This window comes from Aythya fuligula, chromosome 12 (assembly GCF_009819795.1).
Source record: "Aythya fuligula isolate bAytFul2 chromosome 12, bAytFul2.pri, whole genome shotgun sequence".
Taxonomy (NCBI): Eukaryota; Metazoa; Chordata; class Aves; order Anseriformes; family Anatidae; genus Aythya; species Aythya fuligula.
The window spans coordinates 11,057,115-11,080,756 of NC_045570.1; the positions used below are offsets into that span (position 1 = coordinate 11,057,115).

The following is a 23,642-nucleotide window of genomic DNA, read 5'->3' on the forward strand; positions in this document are numbered from 1 at the left end:
TTAGAGCAACAATGGAGAAAGGGGATGCAGATCCAATGTCTGAGACTGCACCATAGTCAAAAAAAATCTGTAAGTACAGGTAAAGCATATCCTTAAAAAAAACACCCTTGAGCACAAAAAAAAACACTTTTCATCTATGAGGTATACTTGGATTGGTTATATTGGCATGATATGTAAGGCTAACTTCACCCTGAATGCTTATTTGGTTACTAAAGGATTGTGGATACACACTCAAACATATCTGTAAATACAGGTGAATACCTCAGAAATGACCAGAGCACCTTTAGCAGGGCAAGTACCCACAACCTGGATTAAGCAAAAAGCTTTAGCTTTCTGCAGTCCTGATAATAAAATAAAGAGAGAGAAAAACAAACACACACACACAAAAAAAAGACCACAAGCCACTGAGTTTGCTGCTTCAGCCAGTCCTGCATTAGTCTACTGCCGGACATTTAGACTAATAAAAAGTCCACAGAATTGCAAGGGCCCTTCACAGGGCTGTTTTAATGCCACTGCTATTTTCACATACCTTATATTTCCTAACATGTCTGCAAGCGATTCACAGATTATAAAAGCCAGAAGAGATCAGAATAAGCACACGTGTTTGATCTTTAGTTTGATTTCTAGATGCTTTGATTTTCAGGCATCTAATATTGTTACATATCCTGCTGTTAGATTTTGCGAACAGGATCTACTCTCTGTTCCATATTTGAATTGCTACAGCAGGTGGGAGAGCCCTTTGGTCAGCTCTTTTAAAATATCTAGATAAATCATTATCTTTAGGAGCAATTCAACTTTCTGCAGGTTTATCACTGGAGGAGAAAAAAGTTCATCACCATCACTTTGTAATGCTTCACATATTTTTTGTTTTCCTCAAATACAGAATGAAAATACTTTATTGAACAGTTCCATCAGTAACACTGCAGAAATGGCAGCTGCACCTTTCCATCTACTAGCAGTGGTCTGACTTACAGCTGCCAGTTTTGCTTTCTTTCATGTCATTCTAACTCATTGCCCTAAGCTTGTCCCCTCATCCAGAGCTCCCATTAGCTAAGTTCTCATCATCAGCTTGTCCAAACAGGCAGGTACATGAGAACCATCAGTACGCTTCAATGCATTGTAGTTGTTATACTTATTTCTACATTATAAAAAACACTTCTTCCTCTGCGTCAAAGTCGGCAACCGTTTTGAGGATCTGTTAGCATCTTAGAGAGGAAGAAAGTACGTACTGACACAAAGCAAGACATGCCCTTCTAAAGACTACCTGCTGCAATTCAAACACAGATCCATGTGCCTCATCCACTGCTTAGTACAAGCGAGTCTTGAAGACTCACAGCCTCTGGATGTTACCAAAAAGTGACATTCCTACAAGCAGTAATTAAAAGAATTACCATAGCTGAAGCAAAAGTATAATAGGCAAATATCAAAGACATTGTTAATGATTAAAGCAAAAGGGTTTCTATACAATAGTGTTCAAGGCACAGTGCTCTCTTAAAAAGTCCTCCAGATATGATTGCCGCAACTGAATGGAAAAACTCTCAAAGCTCATACCACAAAATCAGAATGGGAAGATTGTTAAGGCAGTGAGATGGAAAAGCTAAAACTAGCAAACTCTACAGTCAATGCTTTTGGTTTTATGGGGATACAACAATATTGCCTCCTCCATTTTACCTTAAGTTTCACATTCACACTAAAGGACATAATCCACCACTCTCTTCTTAAGAAATAAGTCTCTACTCAGTAAAGCACACACATACATACGCCTGCACGTTGTGCCTTTACAAGGCATGGAGCACACACAAATTCACAACTAGAAAGCCACCGCATGAGTTACATGGCAATTTTCCTCCTATGAGAGAAAACACATGCACAAGGAGTAAATTGGATGGAGAAGCAGAGCTCTCAGCAACTCAAATTCCACCCAGTAAACAACTTCAGGCCTTACTAGAAAGAGCTTAAAGAAAAGTAAAAATTTCAGTGGGACTACATACAAAGGGTAAGAACCTAGGCAATAATAAACCCAGATAAATAAATGCATCAGCAAAGTAGAGGTGAAGGAGGGAAAGGGATACTGAAGCAATGTTTTAATACTGTCAGAATTTCACCAATAAACTCCCTCCTCATTACAATATCATCACGTTAACAGATGGCAAAACATTAACCAAACAAGGGGGTGTTGAGAACTGCTAGAAAGAGCAACACAGGAGGCTTTACAAGATACCAGCAGATGTTCCTGACTTTGTCGAAAAAAATGCAATCACCTATATATCCAAAAGGAATTTCACTACCTAACAGGAAGATTAAAAGGCATCCAGTTAGGTTTAACACGAAACAGTATTAATGGGCTCGCTGGTATCACAGGCAGCCTCCAGCATGTGTTCTGACAACCTTAACGTTAGTCCCTTTCCACATGTCTCTAGATTTCTGTTTATCCTTTGAAGGACAGAAATGCCTGTGTACATGTAAACTTCTTTTCCCTGTTCCTTTTGATATAATCCAGAAAAATATGGATACAAAAACTACAGCAGATGGATATAAAAAATATATCAGAATTTAACAGAAATTGAACTGAAGATTGAGACTCAGGCTCACAGGGCTTGCAGGGCTGCAACTGAGGTCCCATGCTGGAGAACAACAAAACAGCAGAGCCCACATGCGTGATACTGGATGCAGGACACTGGGTGTTAGATATTGACTTCCCAAGGTCACAAACAGCTTAGGCAGAAGCAGGAAAACTACGAGCAACATACAGACCGTTGGGTTTAAGAAATCAGAAATAAATTATTGAGGAGACTCTTACAGTTCTTCCTAATAAAGGCCAAACTCTCAACAAACTCGTCTATTTTATAGGCTGTCTCACGGCTCCTGCTCAGCTGTTCCCATTCATTCCCCAAAGAAAAGACCTTTAAGCTTTCTATAAATTCTATCTCAAGAGGCAGCATCTTGATTTGATATTTAAAGGATACTATCAAGAGCTACCCGAAAAAAACAAAATCACAGAAAACTTGCAAGGTGATAACCTTTGGTTTATTTCTTTCAGCAAATAATGTTTTTTGCCTCGGAGAAGGACTCTGTAGTAGACACAGAAAAAGCTATAACAAAGGAAATTTTTATATACTGAAATCCCAAAATGATTTCCCATGGCATAATACTGTTGACAAATGCTCGTAAGAAATCTCTCCTTGCAAAAAAGGACACAAGAATTACACTGGTTAAGAGGGCAAGTATAATTTCCAGGTCACCATATAGTAACAGTGTTCCACTTCATGGATGTGTTCCATTGCATCTGTCAATAGCAAACATTCTGCTTTCACTTTGGAAGCACACCTATTTTGGAAGGAAAAGCAGCAGTATTTTATGTCCCACACACAGAAGCATTGCAGCAAGGTCCGAAATGTGTGCAGCATGTCCCATATGAAATGAAAGGAAGCAGTAATGATGTTTACAGCAGTGTTATGGCGACCTGAACAGCTCCTATCCTCTAACTTGTAAAGGAAGCAAAACCAGAGAAATTAATGAAATTTACCAAAGCAACTCACTGGACACAAAGAACCTATCCATGCAAACAGTCTCTGATCCACTGCACCACACTGCCCTAAGACAAAAAAGCACCTGGCCATCTCCTAGGAGCAGGGTCGAGGAGAAGAGCTCCTACACTGAGAGCCCCAGCACGTACACAGGCAGAGGGGTACACAGCAAGTATAACACAACCTGCCTGCTTTTCACTCACATTTTGCTCTTAAGATGCATTAATATTCATTGCACTTTTCTCTACCCTATTTTACAAAAAAAAAGTTGTTGTTTTTTTCCCCTTTGTACATTTCTCCTGATATAGCACAATGCAGACAATACTCTTCCAGAGTCCTGCCTCGAAGACTGAAAGCAAGTGTGCTGGGGCAGACACAGCAAAAGTCCTAGCAAACACAAAACCTAAAGAGAACAGTTAACAGCAGCAGCTGAGAACGCAATTTTACAAGTGCAAGAACAGAGGCCATGCTGTAGATACTTCACTTGAGGGTTTTTTGCATCCTGCAGTGCCTCCTCGAATCCTGGCTCACGAGAAGCAAAGAGCTTTGCACTCCAACCAGGCAACTGCTCAGCAGAAGACAGAGTGGAGGTGCAGAGCCTTGTTGGAGCACTGCTGGAAAATCCCCAAGGGCATTGCTTTTGCTGCAGCTTGCTTTCCTACCAGCAGCATCTGAATCCTTGGAGGAAAAACAGATGGCATGCCTGATCAAAGAAAACTTGGATTCTCTGATATTTCAAAATGTTATCAGGAATTTATACCGCTGAACTCTATACTCCTACTAGTGCATTAAATAAAGTATATATATAAAATAAGAAATGCCTGGTGCGGGTTACCAACATTTCCTCTCTTACCACAGGCATGAGATGTGCACAGGCAAGATTTAACTTTCCTCATGCTGTGGTTTAAAGCCACATCTAAAAACTCTGGTGCAACACTGTTAGGCAGATTTACTTCGTGTCCATTCTATTTCTCAACACACCTAAATGAAAGAGAGGAGAGGACAAAGAAGCACTTCAACACTTCCTGAGTTGCATCCAATTGTGCATCCAGTCAAAGGTGCACACTGGTGTGACTGCAAATCCAGGGACTGATATGAATTTTTTTTTTATAATCTTGTCAGCAAGAAACACAAAGAAAGTTAAGCATCTAAAAAGCAAAGATTTATACAAATAATCACTGAAGTAAACATGATAGGAACAGTACACATTTGTCCTGGATTAACGAGGCTTGTGGGCAACTGCAACACTGAGACAACTAAAGTGATAATTTGAGAAGTCAGAGCACTAGAGCAGCACTATTTAGAGAAAAACAATCATCAGTGAAGTGGCAAGCACAATTCAGACACTAATTAGTCTACAGAAGTATTTTTTTATCCACAAAGTAATACCGTAATAAATGAATGGAAGACAAGAAACAGGAATCACCACACTATGGAAAGAAACAGAATCTTGGAAAATAGGCAGCACGGGGAATTAGACGAGTCATTATCGTCAATCAAAAGCAACGAGCTTTACCGGACAGAGTTCCAAAAGGACTGAATGAAGCAACAGATGTACTACCAGAATAATAGTAAAATATTTGATAAATATCTCCCTGAAGAACCTTACTTCCCCAAATCAACTCAAATTGGCTTGGGCAGGAACACTACGATGTGACCTGGACTTGAAAGGCCTAAAGCAGAAAATAAAAAATAAATAAAAAGACGAGCTTTTCAAGGGCTGGGAAACCCTCCAACTACCACGCTGAGAAGTGCTGTATCAATTTAGACTGATGTTCTCAGAAGTTAAAGTGATAAACAGCAACAGACTGTAAGTCTTGATTAGTGGGATACTGCAAAGACTGAAATTAGTTCTGATGGTATTCAGAAGCAGAAGCAGGACTGATATGTTCATGAGATCCACAGATGGTATTTGCAGGTGGTAACAAACCTTGCAAATAAATTGCAATTGCTAGTTAGTACAAAACAGTAATAAGATGACCTAAAGCAATTAAAAAACAATTTTTTTTTTTTTTTGAATAACAAAATAAAAATGTTGGGTAAGGGAATGGGGTAAATGTTGGGAAAGGATTGAACTGATACACGTGGAAAAGGAAAACATCAAGTATATTTTACCTTAAAGGAAAAACTGCCAGACAAAGTATCAAGGGATGACATGCCAGATCAGTTCAGAAAGTAAAACTAAGACCCTCCTAAGAGTATATTGTCTGGATACACAGTTCCAGAGCACGTTACAGAGGAAGGGGCCTAGAAGTAGAGCATCATTAAAACGTCTAGAGAGTTTTAATCATTCCTTCATTCCTGCAAAATCTGCATCAAGAACAATTAAGGTGGTTTACAGCTTGTCCCCTACGGCACCCACATACACCCCTCTACCTGTCAGGGGTTGTCTCAAATCTGAGCTTGCAGAGAGCAGGCTTAGTACAAACCTTGCCTTCTTGAAGCCAAACCTTGGGCCAATCAATGCACCAGCCTCAGCTGCCATGACACAGCCGGATAAGCATACCACACTGTACATAAACTTAACACTCAGTTATTAAAAATACTAATGCCACAAAAGTTCATGTATCCTCATAAAGAAAAACGAGAAAATTACTTCTTTGCATCTAAGCTTCTAATTTTCATGACCACTTATAGTCTATAGGAAAAAACTAAAACATGGAGCCTTAAAACTTTTTTTATATAAATTATTGGGAAAAAGTAAATACATAATTTTGCACTAGTTTCAAAGGGCAGTACAATTTGATAGCTTTGCTGAACTCAGGCAAGTTAAATAACCAAAACCAAGGTTTGATTTTAGTTATAATCTGCTTTGAAAATGTTGACAATGTTTGAGAAGCTTCCTCATTAGGTCACTGCGAAATCTGGACATTTGTAAGGCATTTCATTGTGTTTTACTGTAGCTCCAAAGTGCCAAACTGAGGTTATACTTCACAAATACAGATAGCTCCCAATCAGCTTCATGGGAAAATATTACTTACATCAGATGCAATGTTAATGTTGTTACACTTACAAATTAGCCATCAGGGCTTGAAAGAAAACAAAGGAAATTGCTTATAAATATTGCTCTGTCCCATTTAATATGTATTTCTAAAGTTAGAGAATGAAAGTGTTAAATATTTTTGTTTTCCATTAAAAACATTCTTTAGGTGGCAAGGCAATTAAGTTATTTTGGCATCCACTCCACATAAAGCAGCTGCTGTACAGTATGTTTTACTTTATAAAATATCTTTAATCAGCACACTGACTAGTTCTGTCATTTATAATTAAGGAGGTAAATGGCAGGTGCAGCAATAATTAGTGAAATTGAAGTCTCTGTGCAAGACATACAGTCATACCAGCTTAATGCTTCCTAGGAATAAAAACAACTGTGAACAGCTTTGCACCACAAACTTGACTGTGTAAGACTGTGCAGAAAAAGAGGGGCATTCACAACACAGTTACGCTTCTGAAGCCTTTGCAATTTTCTCTTCTTCCAAAAGTAAAAATAGAAAAAAAAAATCAGAAGAGCAAAACCTTATACTCTGAGCCATCCCGTGAAAGTCTTGGTTTCTGTCTTACAAATAATTGGAGGGGTAGTGGGCAGAGTTAAAAAAAATAAAAATCAGTAGATATGCAAAATGGTTCTTTTAGTTGTCATCTGGAAAAAATCTTTTCAACTAAAAAATGGACTAGCCTAACATCAGGAGAATTACCCATGCTCAAAATTTAAAAAGAGACTGACTGTTGTTATTCCTTCTCAACAGGGAAGTAGGACAACCAGTCCAACAAATACCCTCATAACAATTCTGCAATTACCACTTTTTTTTTTTTTTTGAGAACATTCATTGTCTAAACTGTGAGTTTAGCTAAATCTCTCCTCCCTTTTAAATCTGCAGGTTATTTCTAGCCTGAAGGACTTCTAAAAATAGCCCTACAGCTATTTACAAATCTTTAGAGCATACACATTCAGACAGAAGCCCTACAAGATGAGTAACATTCCCAAACAAGTGCTAGTTCTGGCACCACTGGTACTACAGGATACTGGCAGATAGCAGCCCAGGATGGTGCAGTCATCTCCTCTCTGTTCACCAGCAGGTGAGCTGGTGAGAGTTCCTACACTCATCAGCATGCAAAATTACCCCTTACTTACAGAAGCAAGTGCAACTGGCAAGTTAAAAATAATTTTAGTGTTCATGGTCTCTGTTGTAAAGTAATAATCCATTCATCTCCAACCAAATGCTCTCACTGGCGCTTCACTGGTTTTGGCCAACCTAACACTGCAATTTGAAAGAAGCAAAGTAGTCCCACTTTTGCAGTATTTAATGGCAAAAAGGTTAACCTTTCTGACTGCCATATTACCTAAATGATGTCTCTGATGGAGCCCAAAGGTACGTCCTTCAAAAGTGGAAGCACATTGGAACATTACACAAGACTTTTCGTAATACAGTAGGAGCAAAGAGCCTTCTGCACTTATTTTAACAGAATCTGTGTATTTCTGACTAACTCAAGTAGCAGATTCCCACATCTGTATTAAATAAAGGGCAGTATAAATAGCAGACAAATCAACCTCATGCTGTACTATGAACTAGAAGACCAGCTATAGACCTCACTACAATACCAACCTTGCAAATATCATACAAGGGATTGCATAGATCTGTGCTTTATCAACGTCAAAGGAATGTTTCTTCGATGGGCAGATCGTACCTTCCACATGCACAGAAAAATGCACTTCCAAGGGAAACTATAGTAGGTAAATAGGATGGAAGGCAAATTGTTTTTCATTCAGTGCTACTTTTGACTTAAAATTGACTCTTCTGGGAAGGAACACAATCCCTAGCTGTGTGCAGTACCCCCCGCCAACTAACTTATGAAGCAGAACTGCTGCTGCCTCACAAATGAGTTATTCATCCGTCCTTCTGACAAGCAGAAGTACATGGCCATGGCTGACAGAAAAGAAAACAAGATCCAAACAGAAAGATGCAGGAACGGTAAGGAGGAGAATTTAGAAAACAAAGACACTGCAATAAAGGCAATTGCTTCATTATATTCCACAAAAAAAGTCACAATGGCAATAAACCATTTTTACCCAGACCTGTAATTCTGTAAATGAACCAATAACAAGTGTTGCACAACAAATCAAAAAGGCTACCATATATAAACAACACCATTTTGTTTAAAAATATAAAATGACACTGTGGAATTTCAGTAATATTATAAAGACTTTCCAGATTAGGTATGATTTGCATGGGTATGAAACAGCTGATTTGAACTAGCAGAAAAGAACCCAGGAGGAGGAAAAAGCTTTGTCTGTAAATGCGAACAACCTCCACTAGGGAACAGTTTACAGGACATGTGGGAGTTAAACAGCAGCTACCCTCCCATACAGGTGCAGCACTCAGCTGAAGTATTTCAGAGAGCAGTATTTGCATTTTAAAGTGATCATAAACAATTTAAGTTCCAAGGCAGGTCTAAGGGAGTGATATTCAATATAAACGCTCTGAGAAGGCAGCAGCCATGCCCTACCATATGGTCTAACAGTTCAGCATATGGGATTGGTTGCAATTGTTTTCCTTTTCCCAAAATTAGCATTAAAATATAAGTGATAGCTTCAATTAGAAACTAAGCAACCTGGGCTTAAAATATTAAATTAGAAGTAATCCAATATTCTGAGACCATGTAGACACCAAAAAAAAATTTACAGCTTGTTAAACAGTATAAATACTATTAACATTGAAAAAGGAAATGTGCACATAAATAAATTAATCCCTTCACTACTATAGCACTGAGCAATATTTACTACCTATGTGGATAGAAAAAGAGATGTTTATGGCATACTCACATAATAGAATTAAAATCACATTCCCCAGTCAGATGGTTCATAAAAAAAATAAAAAATAAATAAAAATATCAAAAGCTAAACTACCTCCTCCCACTTCTCATTAGCTGAGAAGGCTGCAACGTGGCAAAGCAGCTTGAAAAAGTCTACTTTACTAAATAGCTTGTTCTGTTTTAACAGAAGACTTCTACTTTTCTTTATTGTTCAGCTTCCTTTCATAGATACCAGGAAATTCATGGGTTTCAATTGGACACGTATTCTCTCCAGAATGGTGGTGGATCATTGGATGTCACCTGATCAATACCAACTGATCACATTTTGCATCATTGCACAGACGAATCACTACAATTCACACCAAATGATTTGGAGGCATCTGATTAGAATCAGGTAACATTTCAGCTCTTCAGACAATTGCATTAAATACCCAGATACATCTTAACACAGTTAAAAGGTATGTCTTACTTTCCCATCCAAACTGCATAACTTTCAGGGAGTTGTGGAACAAAAATCATGGATCTTCCAGTATCAACATCTACTGTTCCAAAGCAGCCTGCTTCAGTTACGCCAAAAGTCCAGTGAAAGTAAGATTCCTAGGTTAAGACAAAATATATTCTTAAAAGTAAACCCTCATTTCTACCAACTCTAAAAATACACTACACTACATACTGAAAGAGATCTATTTTGCTTCTGAAAGTAAAGGAAGTGGTTTAGGTTTAAAGCTTTTCAGACTGATTAGTGTTAGGTTTTAATAAACTCTTCTGCTGGCAACTGGAAATAACCAGAGATTAATAAGCTACTATAGGAAATAAACAACAGTCAACTCAGCATAATAATACACTTTCTTCCAGTCTAGAATTAGGGAATGTAGTATCAGGAAGAAATAATCATGTCACATGGGACAAGGCAAAAGCAGAGTGCAGATTCACTGGGTTGGTCCTGAAGTGAAGACTCAATCTCCCGCAGAGAAAAAGGAAGCTTCAACAGCTCTTAGCCAAGAATTATTTTAAAAACAAACATGCAAATAACAAAATACCAAACAATACAAAGATGAATATTGGTACGGACAGGCATACCTTCTGATACCCTGAAACATGCATCTCTAAAAGCAGACCAATAACTACACCAAGATGCACACTATCTAGACAGGAATTTATTGTTTTTGTTTCTTCAAAACACAGAACTGCTCAATTAAATTCATAAAACAAAATGAATCTGTACTAAGAATGTGTTCATCATGACATTAACAAGTCATTAAGTCCTCTCTGTGACAGGAGAACATATTTAAGGAAGAGTCTAATCCAAGAAGACACGTTGTAAATTCTGAGATACATCCTGGTATGTGGAATACGCTATCTATAAAACAGTGAATATACTTTAAATACATTTTTCTATGAATTAATTTGGTTTAGGTCATTGTAACATGTTTCATTACAGAAAGAAGGTGTTTTTTTTGGTGACAAACAAGACTGAAAAAAATAAGACATATTCAGTTGCTGCCTTTAATATTATGTTAAATGATTATGTTCATTTTGTTAAATGTTTTTGTTAAACAACTGGTAAGAACTGCTTTAGGCCCTTTAAGCCACATGAGCCCACATAGGAAAGCATTGAGAGGATAAGAGTAACCAGAGCTGAAGGGGCAATGTAACAAAGAAGCCAATTTATTTCAGCAAAGCAAAGCAAGGCACACATCTGAGATAAAGGAAGAATAATTAAAAATGGTTTAAAAATTCATGCAGTTAGAGGCAGTTACTTAATTTGATTTGAAGCTCTGATTCAACCCTTACCTGGCGAAACACGATACCAGTATCAGTGCAATATCTCTGGGTTTCTTCTCCACCCTGCAGCAGAACAATTGAGTTCTTCTGGACATCCTTATTCTGTCTCAGGCGATCACACAGCCGTCTTCTGTTCAAGGCAAAGAGTGCTACAGGCACTTTCAAGGTGTCATTCCCCAGCCAAAAAGAAGGTCTAGAAGAGATTTTTTTTTTAATTAACAGTTAATGGAAGACAGACAGCGGTTGGCACAATTCAGACACACAGTGTTTGTTACTTTAGTAGAAAAGATGAAGTTTAATGCAACTCAACAAACAAGACACTAATCACTCGAGGGGAAGAGATGCTGCATACAACCAGTGCTCTCTGGCTACAATTAGACATTGCTCACACGAGTACCAAAGGAAAAAGATGGCAACAAGGGATACAACTGGCTGGAGCTATGGCCCACAGCATACCACATTACCTTTCTCTATGTAAAGTAACATGAAAAGTAGACACAGACAGTAGCGACAGCCTAATTCTGCTGAATAAAGGCAAAAGAAGAGGGAAGAAAGTGAGTTCTGCATTACTGAAAACAGAAGTGAAAGGCTACGCTGTCTGACAAAACTTCATCGAGGCCCTCTGGGAAGCAAGCGCTGAAGTAGCTGACACAGGAACCGCAGGGAGAAGACGACAGTCAGCAGGCGTGGGGTGAGTTCCCCATGCTCGTGCAAGTACCTGTGAACCCCCTGTATCTGTACCTACGTTTACTCTTGCACGCACAGAAGCAGCTTCAGTGAGCGAGTGAGCTCATACATATGGCCAACAGGAGCGTGCCCCAGGTATCAGTGACCTCCTGCTGTACAGTGCTACCTCACTCGGGCAGCACAACACGGCCCAGAGTCTACAAAGTTCCTCAAAGACTGTACTCAACAGAGGCTGTCTGGAGAACCCAGTTTAAAGGGAGACAGCCTGCTTTTAAAATAAAAGAGTTATTAAGTAATTAAGGCGTTTAAAATACTACAAAAATATATTACTGATTAATTCGCATTTGTTATAGGTCCACACTTGCACATTTTGGAGCTTAACTATAGAAGCACTGTAGAGCTTGGTGCAGGATGTTTTTTTTAATTGGCCAAGGTGAAAATCTAAGAGTATCCCCTTTTTTTTTTTTTTTCCCTTCCTGCATGTTTAACGTAACAAGGTTGTACTTTGGAGCTTCAGTGTTACAGATGAACACTATTTTATCAATAAAACCTATGCCTTAAGTCCAATTTGCCCTTCCATCTCCGCTTCTCTCAGTTTATTGAAGACATTCTTCTGAATGGCTGGACAGTCATTTTTTTTTTATCAGATAATGCTTCTGGATGAGATGATAGAAAGCTACAATTAAACTGTTAGTGTGCTAAAATGACAGACCGGACTTAACCTTAGAGATGCAGAGCTCCATACCTTAATTACTATATAGTTTTCAGAGGCAATCTGAAAAGTAACCTTTGATTTATAGCTGCATGAAATAATCTCCTGAAAGGCTTTATCAGCATCAGAAATGTAAACCTTATAATTTCATACTGCAGACACAGCATAAAAGAGCTAATAAAATATTTTATTTTACTTGTTTATAACTACTTTATATAACAGTGTAAGTAATTTTAGAAGGTGAAAGATTGCTCTTACTAATCCAATTTTCAAACTGTCTGCCTGGGAGTTCAGCTGATGGTGCACAAAACCCAAATGTATTTATTTTTATTACTTCCCCCACACACCTGATAACCCAGCAACATGGCAGGTGATAATTACAAGGGCTGCAGACTACCTATTGAGGCACATTAGCATAGCATGGAAGCACAGCATAAGCTTTCATCTTGGAATACCCTGGTCTCTTGGAAGAATGAAGCAAGTTCAAACAATCCTAGCCAAAACTACTGAAAATTCAAAATCAGACAGCAAACCTTACACAAATTAAGGGGAAGACTTTTCAGGTGCAAAGCAGTGGCTCAGCAACTTGGCACTGCAGAAGATGTTGAAAACTGTTATCCAAGCAAGATCACCCCTGGAGTATTTCCATACAGGGGATTGGAGATCAGATGCTCATCTTATTGCAAGTATAAAAGGCATGAGAGAACATAATCTGATACCTTATGCCGTAGGTTACTCTCAGATCTTTGTATCTGCTAATAAGAAAACAAACCCAAAAAAAAGGGCAGAGGTTATAGCACAATCTTTTTTTATGTTTTGCTTCAGAGGACAGAACAAAAGACACTTCCACTGTAATTTTACTATCTTCACTTTTTTTTTTTTTTCTCTGGAAAAAAAAAACAGGCTCTGACCTCCCTCCTCTGCTAGGCCTACACCTACAACCCAGAGCTGATAAAACACTGCTACAAATGCATTTTCATCTCTGATAAGTTTAGCATTAATGCTTTTACTGCACTTAAAACTTTTGTCAACCAAAGTGAGACTAAAGGAGAAATAATGATGTCAGGCAGGAATTCTTACTGGTAGTCTCCTTGAACTGCTTCAAAACTATCTTTTAGTGTGGTCTTAACACTCAGGCTGAAATGCTTTACGATATAAAATTATTGCTCTTCTGCACATTTTAGCTAACCCCATGACAAAAGAGGGGTTTTCCTTTTATGTACATACCTGATCCTACCCTCCCTGCTTGAGTCTGATGCCACAACATTAAACATTTGATCATATACAGTTGTTTTAGATTTGCACAGTTTTGTCACAGGCACGGCCTTGGTCTCTATTTTAAGGGTGCAGTAACAATCACGATAGCTGCACATGCCAGATCCCACAGCAAGGTTTGAAGGACACAGGAGGGCTGGGCTGAACATCCTTGCAAACACTGCTTAGCAGCTGGGGTTCTCTGCTCATACTTGAATTAATGCCTTGGATTGTACAGACTTGCTATGCAGCAGGTCTGCTTTCACAGCTGGGAATCTGCAGAGAAAAGCATGTGGCTTTCAGGGAAGAACAGGCTAAGACATTTGCTTCTTCGAAGTCTTCCTTCCTGCACCCACTTAGACACCAAACCCATGGCAACCTCACCAAATAGGGTCGAAGAAACACCACAGCAAGACACCCAAAGGTGCTACTTCGCTCTGCCTGCAGAGGTTGACTCATTCTGTACGCGTGGCCCTAGCACCAGCTTTCCACAATTTCTGCAGAGTTTTGTCAGAGACTAGCACCTACACAGGTGTTTAAGGCTAAAGAAAAAGAGCCCAGCTACACGGGTGCTTTTCTATTGCAAGCAGCAATTTGGTAAGAGAACTCTGTCAACACTCAAGATCACAGTAAATGTCTTCAAACACAGGACGGGCTGTGTAACCACTCTGTTGTGACCATTGCTCTATCGGCAAGACATACACGACAGGTAAGTAGGTTACTACCAGCCTGGTCTTTTTTTTTCCCCCGATAATTCTTCCAACCCAACTGGTTCAAAATGCTGTGTCTATGCAGTATAGCCATGATCATTATTTAGCACTTCCGTTTCAACTATAATTCACTGCAATGTCACATACAGTAAGTTGGGTGGGTGCACGTATATGACTGCCTCGTGTATCAACCCTGGAAATACACGTGCAATTGGATCGAAATAAATCTCTCTGTGAATTCACCACCTAACAATACTATCACAAAGTTCCTTCTCAAGAAGGAGCTGGAAGCATTCAGTTTTGGTCTGTGATCTCTGATCAGTCACCCACTTTACATCTCACAAGACATAAAAATACCAGAACTTAGGTATGATACCCTGGCTGCTCCTTCAAGGTCTGATTCTTCTATTAGCACAGGGAGCCTGGTGTCTACAGCCACAAACTCAACTCAGAATTGTAAAGCAGAACTATATATACGATAATTTGCAATGACGAGTATTAGAAGTAAGCACTGGTTTGTAGCACGTTCATCTTTGAACCTATGCAAACTTCCGCAAATAAGCAATTGTCAGTGTTAGAAATGGCTACTTGCAAGACCAGGAGAGGACACTTGAAGTTCAGCTTCCTCATTTTACTAGCCTGGTACCAGAACTCGGCCATTACTCAGTCTGGAAAGGCCTCTCACAGCAGCTGGCAGTTTCCCTGCTGCCTGTCACATACAATTTTTATGATCACTTAGGCCTAAGCCCACACAATAACTCTTTTATTTTACTATACTCAAAGTAAAGTGTAGCTAAGAACTGCATCTGTTTCTTTAAAGGATATTTTTCTTTTGCCTGGAACTGTTGATTTTCAAAGCTTATTTCAGAAGTTTTATATTTTCAGAGAGATATTTGGTATGGTATGATCCATCTAATGTTTTGGTTTTGTTTTGATGCAACAACCAGAACACACTGGGAACCAGGAATTCCATTTTTCAGTTAGTGTTTTGCACCCCTGGTTTTCAGAAGAAAATTCCTGGTTTGCCATGCTGTTCCACTGAGGCCATGATGACAGGTTCCAGGTTTTAATAAAGCTAAGAAACCCGTGAAACTATTCTTCCAGAAATTATCTATCTGTTAGCTGGGCTTTATTTATTTGTTTTGAGTAACAGACCGAATCATCAACATCAGCTTGAGTTCTAGCCAATTTCTGATGCTGTTTCCACATCCAATATGTGCAGTGCAAGGGGCCTACCAGCAGCACTGGCTTTGTAAGGGAACTACGTTTTGCAAGGGAAACAGCACAAGCAACCGCTGCCTTATGGCGCAAACTGGCCGTGTCCCCCACTGCCAGCTAAGCACTTCTTGTAACTACCTCAGCAGTTCTGAGCCGCTGTCCCGTCCCATGTCCCATCCGCTCCCTGCCTTGTGGCATAGCTCCCCTGTCAGCTGGACCGGGCAAGGACTGTTGGCGCCGGGCCCTGTCCCAAACCTCCGAGCAGGGGCACACCGGCTCCGTTCAGCCGTAAAAAAGCAGCGAGCCCCCGTGCTACCTGCGTGTGCCTCCCGCCAGCATCACCTCCCAGCAGAGGGGCAGGGAGGCTCTGTGAGCGCAGCCGGCACGGACCGGGCACCGCCGCGACCCGCGGCCCCCCCCCGACTGCTCCACCGCGACACACGGGCTGCTGTCACCACAGGGCTGTCGCGACAGGCGACAGGCTGCACCGCGAGCCGCCCGGAGCCGCCGCCGCCGCCACCATCCCTCCGCCACCCCCGACCCCCCAGGGGTCCCCCGCGGCTCCTCCCCGCCGCCCTCGCCTCGGCAGGGCCGGGCCACCACAGGGGGTGCGGGCGGGCGGCCGGGGCACGGCGCCGGTACCGCGGCCGAGAGCGGAGCGGAGCTTACCCCGCCGCGGCCATGTTGCCTCGCCGCCCTCCGCCCGTCACGTGGCGGCGGGGCCGGGCCGCAGGCCGGGCGGGCTGCTCGGCGCAGGGGCGGGGAACGGGCAGCCGGGGAGGGACGGGGTCGGAGGTAGCTTGCAGGGGAGCGACAGAAACTGGAAAATAAATATTAAATAAAATAAAATTGCAGGTTGTGCGGGCCTCTCTAGTCTCTGCGTGCTGCTGCCTGGGACACAAGTCCTGTGAGGAGCGGCTGAGGGAACTGGGGGTGTTGAGGCTGAGGGGAGACCTCGTTGCTCTCTGCAGCTACCTGACAGGAACGTGCGGGGAGCTGGGGGTCGGCCTCTTGTCACAGAGAACTAGCGATAGGACAAGAGGGAATGGCCTCAAGTTGTGCCAGGGGAGGTTTAGGCTGGAAGTGAGGAGACATTTCTACTCAGAAAGAGCAGTCAGGTGTTGGGACGGGTTGCCCAGGGAGGTGGTGGAGTCACTGTCCCTGGGGGTGTTCAAGGAGAGGTTGGAGGTGGCGCTTAGGGACATGGCTTAGTGGGTGTATGGACTGCTGCAGGGAAAGTTAACTACATCCCGAACAGACCCAGTACACATCGGTGATGGTTGGACCAGATGGTTGGTCTTTTCCAACCTTAGTGATTCTGTGATTCTATGATAAACAATTGCTGACCAGTGAACAGGCAAAGAACTGTGACATTCCTGAATCCCTTAACACAATGTGATTCATTTACTTTTCTTCAAATTAGCTGTTTCATTTTTTTCATATTAATGGAAAAAGATGCATACTATTTTACATATTTTTCATATTCAATATCAAAATACGTGAGAAGTTTCATGTATTATCTGTGTATAGTCCCAAACCTGTTTTGCTTAGGTACAGCCATTGGTTGGAGTGAGTCCCAGCACTGGCAGTGGACATGGCCCTGAGTACCTGCTCATCTGAGCAGGACCCCATATAGCAGCAGCACTGGGATCTGTGCTAGCCTATGTCTCTGCACGGGAAGAAATCCATCACTATCAGCTCTTTCCCTGCCATTTCACTGTGCATCTATAAAATGGATCCATATCTGTGGATGCCAGGGTATTGCAATGCTGAATGTATTATTGACCAAATCATGCCCAATGTTCACAAAGATTAGCAACACTTCTACAACACCAGCCTGGCTCTGCAGCAGCACAGCTGCCTAGTCAGGCTCTGCACTTCTCTCTGTCTCTTTGCAAAGCACTTGATGTGGAAACAGTCCTTCCAAAGTGCTTTACCCAAATACTTTGCTATATCACAATACTTTCTTCTGATATCAATGTCAGAACTATAGTGAAAAGGCATTGGTCATCATTTTGAGCGGTAACTCAAAATTGTGTTTCTCAGTTGTGTTTCAAAATTGTGAAGGGCAGTGGTATGCAAGAAAAGCTGCCAGACTGGTACTTATCACTATTTTACTGAGGCACAGTGCAGCCATGGCAAGTATTCAGGTCACACAGCAGAACCCTTCTCTCTTGTTCTTTATCCAGTATTTTATGCTTCTGGGTATTTTCTTTAGCTGTTGCACAGCAGTTATTGGCCATGTAACAGCCCTAGCATTGGCCCAAGCATATGAATTGTTAGTTCCTTGTTGAAGCAAGAACAAACCAACTCAGGTTCTGAAGAAATCAGTGTGGATAGGAGCAAAAGTCAGTGCAGTGTACCAGATACCAAAGGACTGGTATTGGCTGCAGTGGGCCATGTTGATGGCTGTTGTTAAACAGCTTGAATGCAAGTCAAAACACCTTCAAAACACTTCCAAAAAGCAAGTAGAAAGCATCTCTTGCAGGGATTAGAGCAACATGGCATGATAAATTAACTTTTTGAGCAACTGTAAACTCATTTGTGAAAACAAGCAATTCCATTAAAAGGTCCTATTTCCAGCTTTTACCTCTGGAATCTGATTGTTTTAACTGGTGCTTCTTATAAAAGAAAATAGTACATGAGGTGACGCTTACAAAACCACCTCAGCATTTTCAGACACAACTGCAACTTGAGGCCATTCCCTCTAGTCCTACCACTAGTTATCTGTGAAAAGAGGCTGACAAAAGACAAGAAGTATGAAGGTGCAGATGAAGTTAATGTTTGTTATAACAAAATTGTGCAGTATTATTAAGAAATGTGTATAATTAAACACCTTTTTGATGGCCAAATTTGGGGAGAAAACTGCAACTACTCCACAGCTGGTTCTGAAGTGGTGTGTGAAAGCTGCAGGGCAATTAAAGGGAAAGACTGATTTCAGAAAGTCTGGAGAGGAGCATGTATATTAAGAAAACTGGAAGTCACCTAGTCATCCTCTAGCTCTTTATGTTTTTTTACCCAAAGGTCACATTTACTACAAAATACATAGTTCAAGAATCTGAAATTTCTTCCCTGGACTGCCCATTTGACAATAAAAAAATACTTTTTGGGGGCCCAGATTAACAGACCAATACCCTCTTTAGACATTCTTATTGATAAGCTGTTGAGCTGCATGGGACTTCCTCCTGTTCACTCAAAGAATGAAGAAGTTTTTTAATGTAAACTAGAGTAAAATATTGCAGTGCTTTGTGTCCCTAGTGGTGATGCTTTCTGCTTAGACTTGAGCAGAGTTAGTGGGAGGAGGAAGGGAAGCTCACTTTGCCTTTCTTTCTTTTCCTGTCACAAGTATAGAGAAAAAAAATCTTCAGTATACTCTTCCGAATACTGTTATTAATAGCTCCTGACATTCTTGCCCTCCTTAGAGAAAAGGTCTCCTGCCTTGTAGTGTCTGTTCTCTAAAACAGGCTTTCTGGGTCTCTTACTCCAGTTTATTTTAATTTCCTCATCTCTTACCCTTGTCATTTTAACCTCTTTCCAAAAACAACTGATGAGAGTTAGAAGAATTACCTGTGTTGTATTAAATCTCAGAAGAAACTAAGACTCTATTTTTCATTCCATAGGGAAGAAACAAAAACAAAACAAAACAAACAAACAAACAAAAAAACATTACTTTACATTGTTTATTACCTAAGACATCCTGTTCTTGTGTCTCAGGACTTGAAAGAGTGAAATTCCTGCAATATATACAAATTAAACATTTGCAATGTGGCTATACAGGTAGCCAGTTGAAATCCCAACCACAGAAATTATACTGGTAGGCACCACCAGCTCTATAGCACGCACAGGTAATTCTGATTTTCCCTTTGCACTGCATTTGACTCTGCAACTGAGATAATGCAACCTTAATATCTTAGAGACTAGTTTAGAGCATTTCCCTCTATAACAAGATTCAGTCATTACTGTCACTTACCTCTCAGTAGCATTTACCTCCATGGTAAAGATCATCCTCTTTCAAGTTGAAGGCCTGATTTTGCATTTTTGGTGTCTTCAAAATTGCCATTGCAGCAGTTAGGGTATACAAGAGCTCCAACGCTGGAACATGTAGTTGGATTTGGCACTAGCCAGATTTTTGAGGTAATTCTGCCTGGTAGATACATCAAAGGCATGGCGAGGGCTCTCATCTTCAACTGTTATTCAAACACTGAATAGAACAATGTATTTCTTAAATAGGGAAAATTCAAATCTGTGGAATTAGACGAAGCAAAACAAAAAAAGATTTGAACATGAGCATGGCCTGGCTGGTTGTCTCTTTGCATAGGTGATGGGGGAGGAACAGCTGCTCTGCTGTCCAGGCAGCATCTTTCTGAATTACATCAAGCTGCTGAGTCCCCAGGGATCACTAAGAAAATTTCCTCACCTCTGAGACTCAGCTGTGTGTCTCTTCCCAGCTCCTGAGCAGTTTGCACTCCACGCTGCTCCTCTCTCTCCTCTGCACACTCTGCACTCCTGAATCTGCCACTCTGAAACCAGCACTGATAAATTGGTACCAGGATTTTTCATTTTTCTGTGAATTGTTCTTCATCCCTGTGTATTTTAAGTTTTTATGCTGCTGTCCAGGCAAAATAAATCTTAGAGTTCACCTTATTGTCTCAGCAGTGTCAATGAGTGCATTCATAGCTTCAGTTACCCTATATGAAAAGGGTAACTGAAGCTTTGTCCCTTCAAAGTAACAGACTGAAGAAAAGCATCTGCCTTTGGCATTTTCATCGTAAAACAATGTTGAGTAGATTTTCCCTCAAGCACTAAATGTATACTACTGTATTGATTTTTTTTTGGATCTTGAAATAAGTGTGATTTTCCCAAAGCCTGCTTGAACTAAATTATTATAAAAGACAAGAAAGGTAAAGCATTATACTGCCTCATTACTCTCCCCATTGACTTTCACTTCATTGTAAGAAAATCTACTATGATCAAAATGCACCCATCAAGGTTTGGAGACTCTAAAGTAACTTCGCAGTCTGTTAACCGCTTTTTGTAAATTTTCGTAATTTTATTTTTGGGTAGGGGGGGCAGATCCTTCGTACAGACTGCCAATGTTCCACTTAAATCAATCTCTCCTCTGTATTTGTAAGGTGCTGCCACAGGAAACCTTCTCTCATAAAACATGTATTACAACAGCACTAGCAAAAACGCTTGGAAGAGTTCTTTTTAGTGGGGGGGCTCGGTTGTTTTTTGTTGTTATTTGTTTGTTTTCGTAGGAAATGGTGGCCAATGTGATGATCTCTGTAATGTTTCTCTAAATCTCTGACAGCTTTAAAGAATCAGTTTTTGTGTATTGCCACATATTGTTTTGCTTCAATAAAAGGAGACTTCTCAATGATTTTCAGTCTGTTCATATATTGGCTTTTTTGCTAACCTATAGCCATGGACACATAGATTACACTCATCTCTGCGCCCTTTGCAAAGTGCACAGATTCATGTTTCCTGAGCTGTCAGCTTTGTTTTCCTAAGCTGCGTTCCCTTATCCTACATAAAAAATGTGCTACATGATGTCAGCACAGGTCAGTAATGGTCAGTTGCCAGGTGCAAGAGGTAAGCCCATGTAATTTCTTTTTTAAATTGTTGCTAATTAGTATGGACATTTTTGTTTATTCTAAGTATATATTTTACAGAAAGGGATGTAGTGACGTTTTACAAAACTGTTTTTTAGACATGTAGTATTACTGCAGCTGTTACCCCAACAGCATTACAAATGTTAGTGTGGAAACAACTGAGAAAAAAAAAGTTACTTCACATTCCTCATGATTTATTCCCTCAGCATTTGTCATTTTCAAATGCACAGCCTTTTCTGCGGAGAAGTGGTAAATTGGCTATATTGCGAATGGCAAACCCAAAGTGGCACTAATGGCAGGCAGAAGGGATTTGCACCACCTACTGCAGTGTTAGTGGGGGAAGAAACTGATGAAGTTAAAGCACCGTGTGACAGAAAATTTGCTCTAGCCTGCATTTGTGAGCATCTGACCAATTGTACAATGGCAAAGTATCATTTCCCACACAAGTTCCTTTTGATACTACAAATTTACTTGAACCCTAGCAATAGATTGTACAGTCATAATACAGAACATGTTTACTAATTTTAATTTTTCTTTCATTAGTCTGCATAATATACTCTCCACCTAGTGCACAACAAATCCCCAAACAAGCTTATAAGATGCTTATGTAAATATTTTCTCAAAAGATTAATGCCTTCAGGCTTTTGTACGTTATGATTCATATCTTCACACTGATTTCAAGTCAGATTTTCCACATTTTTGTCAGAAAATCCTCTTTAATTATTTACTGTTTATATGGAAAGTATTTTCCACTCTGAGGTCTTGCATTAAAATTTTAAGCTACTGGTTTATCAAGATTTACATTTGTTGATGATGAAGAAATTGCTTTCTCTTGCACAAATTACAGCCAACTATGAAGAGAGGAAGCTAGTCTGAATGAGTGAATATGTTCATCCAGGCTTTGCACGGATGACATTTCCTTTTTCTACATGAATCACCCCTACCCTCCTTGCTAGGAAAGAAAGACCTGCTTCTTCTGATACTGCCCTCTAATGATTGAAACAGCCCTTTCTTCAGCTCTGCCCATTGTATGCTGTTCCACCATGCAGCAACAGCGGGGCTGCAACAGCAGATGGACGGCAGTGCTGCTGGGGACGCGTCTGCCACAGCGCACATCCTTTGTGCAGCCGTTTCTGGCCAAAAGTCACCAGTGCTCCTGCCCCAAAGTGAAAACAAGGGTTCGCCTTCAGCACCAACCACAGAAGATGAGATCTACGACTTCCTATTCATACAAATGGCTCATCTGATCTCCTCTTCATTGGACTGAAAATTCAACCCAGCTGGCTCTTGGATTCAATTTAAAAATAAAGTGCTAAGCAATTGGCCTATCGGATTATCTAATCATATTTTATGCCCTGTGACTACAGCAATGTTTCAGTTTGGTCAGCCCAATTACGCTCTCCATTTTCCAAAGCCCATTCCCATGAGAAAGCTCTAACATGGCAGCTGAGGTGGGAATGGAGGAGATTGGGCAAGAATATGCTAGAGGACAGAGAAGATAAAAACATGAATCAGAGAATTCAATTATCTTTTGAACTGTAAAAAATGGTATTTCAGACAATTGCTCTTCCCCCCCCAAAAGACAAAATACGGCCTTTCTCCCCGGCAGTGGGAGCTGTACCAAATCTACAAAGCAGCCTCCTATCTGTACTGAGGATATGATATGTCTCTTTGCCTTTTAATGAATCAACTGCCTAGCATTTATTTTAAAAACGGATCATATTTAGAGACATTTTTCAAAGAGCACCAGTTTGATCAGAGTGCAAGACTGGGTTTATTTCAGAGACACAGCCTTCCTTCCCAGAAACGGACCTGCTAGGTTCTGGGCACAGCTGCTGCTCTCCCTGGCAGCCTCCCTGCACGACGTCTGGGCACAAATATTTACAAATATCTGCATGAAAATTAGGCTCAATGAGATTCAACTTGGGCATCAAACATAATAACCACAATCACCTTCCTTTGCTGGCTAGCCTCTAATTTAAGGTATAATTGTCTGATTTTAACTTTACAGTCACAAACATAAAAGTAATTTCTGAAAGAAGGTTATTTGCTGTCTGAAAAACTGCCTTGCTAAACTATCCTTTAGTTCTGTACAAGTTTAAGCTATTGTGAGAACAGTTTCACTTGGTTTCCATTAGCATTTGCAGTGTTAAAGCAATCTGTGCTAAGGAGAGTCAGAAAGGAAGTTCAAAGAACGTGTGTGGTTTAATCGTGTGCATGTGTGTATGTGTGTGTGTGGTACTTCCAAGCATCCTGTATTTCAGGTGGCATCTGTCTGCATCCTTGAAAATAAAAAGGCTCATACAATTTCGCTAATGTGGTGCTA

General features: G+C 40.5%; 1 protein-coding gene across 1 annotated transcript in view; it reads right to left on the reverse strand.

The window, feature by feature from the left end:
• The window catches only part of PEPD (peptidase D), a 134,472-nt gene extending 118,064 nt beyond the window's left edge, over positions 1-16,408 (reverse strand). Inside the window, exons 1-3 of the mRNA XM_032195659.1 lie at positions 16,374-16,408; positions 11,133-11,316; positions 9,808-9,935 (exon numbers count right to left, since the gene is read on the reverse strand). Of these exons, the coding sequence (XP_032051550.1) occupies positions 9,808-9,935; positions 11,133-11,316; positions 16,374-16,387 (326 nt within the window). The 5' untranslated portion in view covers positions 16,388-16,408. The remainder of the gene's footprint in view (positions 1-9,807; positions 9,936-11,132; positions 11,317-16,373) is intronic.
• Between the last annotated feature and the right edge of the window lie 7,234 nt (positions 16,409-23,642).